At 29.3% G+C, this 12,163-nt stretch overlaps 2 protein-coding genes across 2 annotated transcripts in view; one reads left to right on the top strand and one right to left on the bottom strand.

The window, feature by feature from the left end:
- Nucleotides 1-10,568, top strand: part of LOC143241701 (uncharacterized) — a 115,423-nt gene extending 104,855 nt beyond the window's left edge. The window contains exons 6-7 of the mRNA XM_076484931.1: nucleotides 9,893-9,971; nucleotides 10,492-10,568. Of these exons, the coding sequence (XP_076341046.1) occupies nucleotides 9,893-9,971; nucleotides 10,492-10,568 (156 nt within the window). The remainder of the gene's footprint in view (nucleotides 1-9,892; nucleotides 9,972-10,491) is intronic.
- A 150-nt stretch (nucleotides 10,569-10,718) lies between these two features.
- Nucleotides 10,719-12,163, bottom strand: part of LOC143241700 (FERM domain-containing protein 4A-like) — a 39,428-nt gene continuing 37,983 nt past the window's right edge. The window contains exon 9 of the mRNA XM_076484930.1: nucleotides 10,719-10,886. Coding sequence (XP_076341045.1) covers nucleotides 10,719-10,886 — 168 coding nt within the window. The remainder of the gene's footprint in view (nucleotides 10,887-12,163) is intronic.

Below are 12,163 nucleotides of genomic sequence, written 5' to 3'. Positions count from 1 at the left end.
TATACGTACTGTAGCTAGGTGCTTTAACATCATTATATACACTGTGCTTCAGTAACTAGGTGCTTTAGTATGATATATACATAATATAACTAGGTGCTTTAATATGATTATATACGTACTGTAGCCAGGTGCTTTAACATCATTATATACACTGTACTTCAGTAACTAGGTGCTTTAGTATGATATACACATACTGTAACTAGGTGCTTTAATATGATTATATACGTACTGTAGCTAAGTACTTTAACATCATTATATACACTGTACTTCAGTAACTAGTTACTTTAGTATGATATATACATACTGTAACTAGGTGCTTTAATATGATTATATACTACTGTAGCTAGGTGCTTTAACATCATTATATACACTGTGCTTCATTAACTAGGCACTTTGGTATGATATATACATACTGTAACTAGGTACTTTAATATGATATATACATACTGTAACTAGGTACTTTAACATCATTATATACACTGTACTTCAGTAACTAGGTACTTTAGTATGATATATTCATAATGTAACTAGGTACTTCAATATGATTATACACGTGCTGTAGCTAGGTGCTTTAACATCATTATATACGGTGTGCTTCAGTAACTAGGTACTTTAGTATGATATATACATACTGTAACTAGGTGCTTTAATATGATATATACATACTGTAACTAGATGCTTTAATATGATTATACACGTGCTGTAGCTAGGTGCTTTAACATCATTATATACGTACTGTAGCTAGGTACTTTAACATCATTATATACACTGTACTTCATTAACTAGGCACTTTAGTATGATATATACATTCTGTAACTAGGTACTTTAATATGATATATACATATTGTAACTAGATACTTTAATATGATTATACACGTACTGTGGCTAGGTACTTTAACATCATTATATACGTGCTGTAGCTAGGTGCTTTAACATCATTATATACACTGTACTTCATTAACTAGGCACTTTAGTATGATATATACATACTGTAACTAGGTGCTTTAATATGATATATACATACTGTAACTAGGTGCTTTAATATGATTATATACACGTACTGTAGCTAGGTGCTTTAACATCATTATATACACTGTGCTTCAGTAACTAGGTACTTTAGTATGATATATACATTATATTACTAGGTGCTTTAATATGATTATATACGTACTGTAGCTAGGTGCTTTAACATCATTATATACACTGTACTTCAGTAACTAGGTGCTTTAGTATGATATATACATACTATAACTAGGTGCTTTAATATGATTATATACTACTGTAGCTAGGTGCTTTAACATCATTATATACACTGTACTTCATTAACTAGGCACTTTGGTATGATATATACATACTGTAACTAGGTGCTTTAATATGATATATACATACTGTAACTAGGTGCTTTAATATAATTATATACGTACTGTAGCTAGGTATTTTAACATCATTATGTACAATGTGCTTCAGTAACTAGGTACTTTAAGTATGATATATACATACTGTAACTAGGTGCTTTAATATGATTATATACGTACTGTAGCTAGGTACTTTAACATCATTATATACACTGTACTTCAGTAACTAGGTGCTTTAGTATGATATATACATAATGTAACTAGGTGCTTTAATATGATTATATACATTACTGTAGCTAGGTGCTTTAACATCATTATATACACTGTACTTCAGTAACTAGGTACTTTGGTATGATATATACATAATGTAACTAGGTACTTTAATATGATTATATACGTACTGTAGCTAGGTACTTTAACATCAATATATACACTGTACTTCAGTAACTAGGTACTTCAATATGATTATATACGTACTGTAGCTAGGTACTTTAACATCATTATATACACTGTGCTTCAGTAACTAGGTACTTTAGTATGATATATACATACTGTAACTAGGTGCTTTAATATGATATATACATACTGTAACTAGGTGCTTTAATATGATTATATACGTACTGTAGCTAGGTGCTTTAACATCATTATATACACTGTGCTTCAGTAACTAGGTGCTTTAGTATGATATATACATAATATAACTAGGTACTTTAATATGATTATATACGTACTGTAGCTAGGTGCTTTAACATCATTATATACACTGTACTTCAGTAACTAGGTGCTTTAGTATGATATATACATACTGTAACTAGGTGCTTTAATATGATTATATACGTACTGTAGCTAGGTGCTTTAACATCATTATATACACTGTGCTTCAGTAACTAGGTGCTTTAGTATGATATATACATACTGTAACTAGGTGCTTTAATATGATATATACATACTGTAACTAGGTACTTTAATATGATTATATACGTACTGTAGCTAGGTGCTTTAACATCATTATATACACTGTACTTCAGTAACTAGGTGCTTTAGTATGATATATACATAATATAACTAGGTGCTTTAATATGATTATATACGTACTGTAGCCAGGTACTTTAACATCATTATATACACTGTACTTCAGTAACTAGGTACTTTAGTATGATATACACATACTGTAACTAGGTACTTTAATATGATTATATAGGTACTGTAGCTAAGTACTTTAACATCATTATATACACTGTACTTCAGTAACTAGTTACTTTAGGTATGATATATACATACTGTAACTAGGTGCTTTAATATGATTATATACTACTGTAGCTAGGTGCTTTAACATCATTATATACACTGTACTTCATTAACTAGGCACTTTAGTATGATATATACATACTGTAACTAGGTACTTTAATATGATATATACATACTGTAACTAGGTACTTTAACATCATTATATACACTGTACTTCAGTAACTAGGTGCTTTAATATATGATATATACATAATGTAACTAGGTGCTTTAATATGATATATACATACTGTAACTAGGTGCTTTAATATGATTATATACGTGCTGTAGCTAGGTGCTTTAACATCATTATATACACTGTACTTCAGTAACTAGGTACTTTAGTATGATATATACATTGTATTACTAGGTACTTTAATATGATTATATACGTACTGTAGCCAGGTACTTTAACATCATTATATACACTGTACTTCAGTAACTAGGTGCTTTTATATGATATATACATACTGTAACTAGGTGCTTTAATATGATTATATAGGTGCTGTAGCTAAGTGCTTTAACATCATTATATACACTGTACTTCAGTAACTAGGTGCTTTAGTATGATATATACATACTGTAACTAGGTACTTTAATATGATTATATACTACTGTAGCTAGGTACTTTAACATCATTATGTACACTGTACTTCAGTAACTAGGTACTTTAGTATGATATATACATACTGTAACTAGGTACTTTAATATGATTATATACTACTGTAGCTAGGTACTTTAACATCATTATGTACACTGTACTTCAGTAACTAGGTACTTTAGTATGATATATACATACTGTAACTAGGTACTTTAATATGATATATACATATTGTAACTAGGTACTTTAATATGATTATATATGTACTGTAGCTAGGTACTTTAACATCATTATGTACACTGTACTTCAGTAACTAGGTACTTTAATTATGATATATACATAATGTAACTAGGTACTTCAATATGATTATACACGTACTGTAGCTAGGTACTTTAACATCATTATATACAGTGTACTTCAGTAACTAGGTATTTTAGTATGATATATACATAGTGTAACTAGGTACTTTAATATGATATATACATATTGTAACTAGATACTTTAATATGATTATACACGTACTGTAGCTAGGTACTTTAACATCATTATATACGTACTGTAGCTAGGTGCTTTAACATCATTATATACTCTGTATTGCTTCATTAACTGGGCACTTTAGTATGATATATACATACTGTAACTAGGTGCTTTAATATGATATATACATACTGTAACTAGGTGCTTTAATATGATTATATACGTGCTGTAGCTAGGTGCTTTAACGTCATTATATACACTGTACTTCAGTAACTAGGTGCTTTGGTATGATATATACATTATATTACTAGGTGCTTTAATATGATTATATACGTACTGTAGCTAGGTGCTTTAACATCATTATATACACTGTACTTCAGTAACTAGGTACTTCAGTATGATATATACATACTGTAACTAGGTGCTTTAATATGATTATATAGGTGCTGTAGCTAAGTGCTTTAACATCATTATATACACTGTGCTTCAGTAACTAGGTGCTTTAGTATGATATATACATACTATAACTAGGTACTTTAATATGATTATATACTACTGTAGCTAGGTGCTTTAACATCATTATATACACTGTGCTTCATTAACTAGGCACTTTGGTATGATATATACATACTGTAACTAGGTGCTTTAATATGATATATACATACTGTAACTAGGTGCTTTAATATAATTATATACGTACTGTAGCTAGGTATTTTAACATCATTATGTACAATGTGCTTCAGTAACTAGGTGCTTTAGTATGATATATACATACTGTAACTAGGTACTTCAATATGATTATATACGTACTGTAGCTAGGTGCTTTAACATCATTATATACACTGTACTTCAGTAACTAGGTGCTTTAGTATGATATATACATAATGTAACTAGGTACTTTAATATGATTATATACGTGCTGTAGCTAGGTGCTTTAACATCATTATATACACTGTACTTCAGTAACTAGGTACTTCAGTATGATATATACATAATGTAACTAGGTACTTTAATATGATTATATACGTACTGTAGCTAGGTACTTTCACATCAATATATACACTGTGCTTCAGTAACTAGGTACTTTAATATGATTGTATACGTACTGTAGCTAGGTACTTTAACATCATTATATACACTGTACTTCAGTAACTAGGTGCTTTAATATGATTATATAAGTACTGTAGCTAGGTACTTTAACATCAATATATACACTGTACTTCAGTAACTAGGCACTTTAGTATGATATATACATACTGTAACTAGGTACTTTAATATGATTATATACGTACTGTAGCTAGGTACTTTAATATGATTGTATACGTACTATAGCTAGGTACTTTAACATCATTATATACACTGTACTTCAGTAACTAGATATTTTAGAATGATATATACATACTGTAACTAGGTGCTTTAATATGATGATACACGTACTGTAGCTAGGTACTTTAGTATGATATATACATAACGTAACTAGGTACTTTAATATAATTATACACGTACTGTAGCTAGGTACTTTAACATCATTATATACACTGTACTTCAGTAACTAGGTGCTTTAGTATGATATATACATACTGTAACTAGGTACTTTAATATAATTATACACGTACTGTAGCTAGGTACTTTAACATCATTATATACACTGTACTTCAGTAACTAGGTACTTTAGTATGATATATACATACTGTAACTAGGTACTTTAATATGATTATATACTACTGTAGCTAGGTACTTTAACATCATTATATACACTGTACTTCATTAACTAGGCGCTTTGGTATGATATATACATACTGTAACTAGGTGCTTTAATATGATATATACATACTGTAACTAGGTGCTTTAATATAATTATATACGTACTGTAGCTAGGTATTTTAACATCATTATGTACAATGTACTTCAGTAACTAGGTACTTTAGTATGATATATACATACTGTAACTAGGTACTTCAATATGATTATATACGTACTGTAGCTAGGTACTTTAACATCATTATATACACTGTACTTCAGTAACTAGGTACTTTAGTATGATATATACATAATGTAACTAGGTACTTTAATATGATTATATACGTACTGTAGCTAGGTACTTTAACATCATTATATACACTGTGCTTCAGTAACTAGGTACTTCAATTATGATATATACATAATGTAACTAGGTGCTTTAATATGATTATATACGTACTGTAGCTAGGTACTTTCACATCAATATATACACTGTACTTCAGTAACTAGGTACTTTAATATGATTGTATACGTCCTGTAGCTAGGTACTTTAACATCATTATATACACTGTACTTCAGTAACTAGGTACTTTAATATGATTATATAAGTACTGTAGCTAGGTACTTTAACATCAATATATACACTGTACTTCAGTAACTAGGCACTTTAGTATGATATATACATACTGTAACTAGGTACTTTAATATGATTATATACGTACTGTAGCTAGGTACTTTAATATGATTGTATACGTACTATAGCTAGGTACTTTAACATCATTATATACACTGTACTTCAGTAACTAGATATTTTAGAATGATATATAGATACTGTAACTAGGTGCTTTAATATGATGATACACGTACTGTAGCTAGGTACTTTAGTATGATATATACATAACGTAACTAGGTACTTTAATATAATTATACACGTACTGTAGCTAGGTACTTTAACATCATTATATACACTGTACTTCAGTAACTAGGTACTTTAGTATGATATATACATACTGTAACTAGGTACTTTAATATAATTATACACGTACTGTAGCTAGGTACTTTAACATCATTATATACACTGTACTTCAGTAACTAGGTACTTTAGTATGATATATACATACTGTAACTAGGTACTTTAATATGATTATATACTACTGTAGCTAGGTACTTTAACATCATTATATACACTGTACTTCATTAACTAGGCACTTTAGTATGATATATACATACTGTAACTAGGTACTTTAATATGATATATACATACTGTAACTAGGTACTTTAATATAATTATATACGTACTGTAGCTAGGTATTTTAACATCATTATGTACAATGTACTTCAGTAACTAGGTACTTTAGTATGATATATACATACTGTAACTAGGTACTTCAATATGATTATATACGTACTGTAGCTAGGTACTTTAACATCATTATATACACTGTACTTCAGTAACTAGGTACTTTAATTATGATATATACATAATGTAACTAGGTACTTTAATATGGTTATATACGTACTGTAGCTAGGTACTTTAACATCATTATATACACTGTACTTCAGTAACTAGGTACTTCAGTATGATATATACATAATGTAACTAGGTACTTTAATATGATTATATACGTACTGTAGCTAGGTACTTTCACATCAATATATACACTGTACTTCAGTAACTAGGTACTTTAATATGATTGTATACGTACTGTAGCTAGGTACTTTAACATCATTATATACACTGTACTTCAGTAACTAGGTACTTTAATATGATTATATAAGTACTGTAGCTAGGTACTTTAACATCAATATATACACTGTACTTCAGTAACTAGGCACTTTAGTATGATATATACATACTGTAACTAGGTACTTTAATATGATTATATACGTACTGTAGCTAGGTACTTTAATATGATTGTATACGTACTATAGCTAGGTACTTTAACATCATTATATACACTGTACTTCAGTAACTAGATATTTTAGAATGATATATACATACTGTAACTAGGTGCTTTAATATGATGATACACGTACTGTAGCTAGGTACTTTAGTATGATATATACATAACGTAACTAGGTACTTTAATATAATTATACACGTACTGTAGCTAGGTACTTTAACATCATTATATACACTGTACTTCAGTAACTAGGTACTTTAGTATGATATATACATACTGTAACTAGGTACTTTAATATAATTATACACGTACTGTAGCTAGGTGCTTTAACATCATTATATACACTGTGCTTCAGTAACTAGGTACTTTAGTATGATATATACATACTGTAACTAGGTACTTTAATATGATTATATACGTACTGTAGCTAGGTACTTTAACATCATTATATACACTGTACTTCAGTAACAGGTACTTTGGTATGATATATACATACTGTAACTAGGTACTTCAATATGATTATATACGTACTGTAGCTCGGTACTTTAACATCATTATATACACTGTACTTCAGTAACTAGGTACTTTAGTATGATATATACATAATGTAACTAGGTACTTTAATATGATTATATACGTACTGTAGCTAGGTACTTTAACATCATTATATACGTACTGTAGCTAGGTACTTTAACATCATTATATACACTGTACTTCAGTAACTAGGTACTTTAATATGATTGTATACATACTATAGCTAGGTACTTTAACATCATTATATACACTGTACTTCAGTAACTAGGTACTTTAGTATGATATATACATACTCTAACTAGGTACTTTAATATGATTATATACGTACTGTAGCTAGGTACTTTAACATCATTATATACACTGTACTTCAGTAACTAGGTACTTTAATATGATTGTATACGTACTATAGCTAGGTACTTTAACATCATTATATACACTGTACTTCAGTAACTTGGTACTTTAGTATGATATATACATACTCTAACTAGGTACTTTAATATGATTATATACGTACTGTAGCTAGGTACTTTAACATCATTATGTACACTGTACTTCAGTAACTAGGTACTTTAGTATGATATATACATACTGTAACTAGGTACTTCAATATGATTATATACACACTGTAGCTAGGAACTTCAGTATGATATACACAGAGTCTAGCTAGGTATCTAAGTATGGTATACACAGATTGTAGCTAGGTACTTCAGTATTATTTATACACACAGTAGAGAGGTAGATTAGTATGATAGATATACATTGTACAAGGTACTTTAGTATCATATATACATAGTGTAGCTCTGTACTTCAATATGATATACACACTGTAGCTAAGTACTTCAGTATGATATATGCACACTGTAGCTAGGTACTTTACTATGATATGTGCACATTGTACTATATATTTCAGTATGATATATACACTGTGTAGCTAGGTACTTCAGTGTGATATATACATATTATAGCTAAGTACTTCAGCAAGAAATATACAAACTGTAGCTAGGTTATTCAATGTGTATATATATACTGTAGCAAGGTACTTCAGCATGACATACCGCGCGGTGTAGCTAGGTACTTCAGTATGATTATGTACACTGCAGCTAGGTACTACAGTATGATATACACATACTGTAGCTAGGTACTTCACGATGAGAGACAGTTTACACTGTTGGTTTGCTATGGTTAATATACTATAAACTTTGGAAGCTATAACTGTGATATTAATATTTGACCACATTAACATTTATAGAATATTACAAATAGTTTAACTACAGTGAATTAACTTCAGACATTAGAATATTAGGTATGTCAGGAAACAAATCCCATGAGTAAGTGTCAAATAAAGTGTATTTGTCTATCAACATACAAATAATTTGCTCTCTGATACTGTCCATAAAATATTCAATTCTAAACCAGATATGAGATTAATTATTGTTTGTGAGTTTGTAAAACTTTCGTATGTAAATCAATCTTTGTAACAGCCATTATTATAAATTGTATTACTCTTAATATTAAGATATATTTGTGTTAATAAAGAAAACTTTGTATATCAATCTTACTGGCAAACATAATAAATTTGATACACACTGACATTAAAATTTCAGGTGACTTGAAACTGTAATATGTAACATAATAAAAGAGGAGATTCATCTGGGATATATTATAATATGTAAGACTATAAATATTTGTGTTAATAATATAGTAATAACCAAGATATGATTCTTTATAGAAAAACACGTTTCCTACTGTATAATGAATGTGGCAATGAGATAGTGAAGTGTAATTTGAATCAGAAAATTTAATAAGCTTATTAGCTGAACAATATTATTTATGTGTCTGTGTCTATTTTATACACATCTGACACATCTTCTGTGCTGTCAATTAGTGCCTTTCTGCCATATTGGGTGCTGCAATGCTAACTTCAAAAGGTAAGTTTTCAACCTACTTACCCCCATATGGTAGTACCTTATTTCTTTATTTTCTTATTTTTATTTCAGTTAATTCTTTACTTGGAAGAGCAGTCATCTTTCCACAACTGTCTGCAGGCAGTGAAGGTTGATATAGATATGGAACATTGTGGGCTTGAGCACCCACATCTCGCTCTTCTAATTTTTATTTTTATATCTATTGCTACTCTTTATTTCTTATGTGAGACTTGCAAACAGAAGTTAAGACTTATAGACGGTGTATCCCCACCACAATTTGGGTCCTACTTTTCCACTTCAAAACCTAGGGTATATTTTATAATCCCACATTATAGCTTGTAACCTGGGATTTTTTCAGTTAGTGTAGTTGTTTTCTGTTTAATTTATTTTTGTTTGGTGTTGTTTTTAAGTTATAACAAACTAATATATGTATGTATGTATGTATATATATATATATAATTTTAAATCAATAATTCTAATGCTGTTAAATATATTAATTTTCAATGGGTAATTCTCTCACCACTATAAAACAATAATGAACTCAATATAAAGCAAACAAAACAATATAATGAAACTAAAGAATCTAATTATTATTGTTCTCCACATTTAATATGAGATACAGGAACCAAAAACAGTTAAAATAAAGTTGCTGTCTGGATCTTGTCTGATAGATGGAATATCCCCAACATGTTTGGATGCTATGGTTACAGACATTATCTGCTATGACGTAAACATTACTGGTAATTGAAGAAAATATAATTTCTAGTCTCATTATAATGGTGTTACATATCTAGACACACAAGATTCTGACTTTACCACATTTTAATGCAGTTTAACTTCTATTAAACATAAAATCGTTATGTATGTAAAGATGAACTAACTACACAAAAAGCTTGAACTAATTCGAGTTTTCATCAATAGGTCTCAAAATATACTCGCCTTCATGTTTGAACACCGACAAGCTGGGCGAACTCTTACTTGTTGTCAAGCTCAGTGTAGAACATGTAACACTACCTGATAGCTCAGCTGCTATTTCTTCATAGTTACGTAATAAGTTAATGGGACCCTGAAAATAAAAACACGAGATAGAATAATGAGACTTAGAACCCTAGTCACTAACATAATATGTTCCTTTTGAAATCTTATCAGAAGGCAGAAAGCAAAAACAGTTTACCAAAGGATCTACAATAGAAGACAGACAGTAAAAATGTTTACCAAATGATCTACAGTACAAGGCAGACAGTAAAAATGTTTACCAAATGATCTACAGTAGAAGGCACATAGTAAAAATAGTTTGTCAAATGATCTACAATAGAAGGCAGACGGTAAAAATGTTTACCAAATGATCTACAGTAGAAGGCACATAGTAAAAATAGTTTGTCAAATGATCTACAATAGAAGGCAGACAGTAAAAATGTTTACCGAATGATCTACGGTAGAAGGTAGACAGTGTAAATAGTTTACCAAAGGATCTACAATAGAGGGCAGACAGTAAAAACAGTTTATCAAATGATCTACATTAGAAGGCAGACAGTAAAACAATTTATCAAATGATCTACAATAGAAAACAGACAGTAAAATGTTTACCAAATGATCTACAGTAGAAGGCAGATAGTAAAAATGTTTACCAAATGATCTACAGTAGAAGGCAGACAATAAAAATAGTTTACCAAATGATCTACAATAGAAAACAGACAGTAAAAATGTTTACCAAATGATCTACAGTAGAAGGCAGACAGTAAAACAGTTTATCAAATGATCTACAATAGAAGGCAGACAGTAAAAACAGTTTATCAAATGATCTACAATAGAAGGTAGATAGTAAAAATAGTTTACAAAATGATCTACAATAGAATGTATACAGTAAAAATAATTTCCAATCAATCTACAGTGTGCTCCAGGTTCTATCAAAAACATTATTTGGAATAATTTTGTTCAAATCAGAAACAAGATAAAAATTACTAAATTTTCAGAACTAACTAGCTAACAGGAAAGTCTAAAACAAACTTAAGTGTCAATGTTGGTTTGTACACAGTCAAGCTTTAACACATTCATGTAATGACTTTATAACAGATAAACAAAGAAAACATTTATAAACAATCCAGATTTTATATGTGTAACTGTACAGAATTGAGATTTTACTAAATTAATCTAACAGAATAATAAAATATTAACAATGTACTAACCGAAATCCAGATCTCCACGTAGGTTTTATAGAATCTAGTTTTTATTTAACACAATAACCTGAAGATTGATAAACAAAATTAAAAAACGAAAACGGGTTTACTTTAAAATGTATATACAAAATTGTTTATTTGATTTTATATAAAGAAGTGGATGATA

The sequence above is a fragment of the Tachypleus tridentatus genome, unplaced genomic scaffold (assembly GCF_004210375.1).
Source record: "Tachypleus tridentatus isolate NWPU-2018 unplaced genomic scaffold, ASM421037v1 Hic_cluster_1, whole genome shotgun sequence".
NCBI lineage: Eukaryota > Metazoa > Arthropoda > Merostomata > Xiphosura > Limulidae > Tachypleus > Tachypleus tridentatus.
Note: the sequence above shows the minus strand (reverse complement) of the source record. Positions and strands in the feature narration are given on the sequence as shown.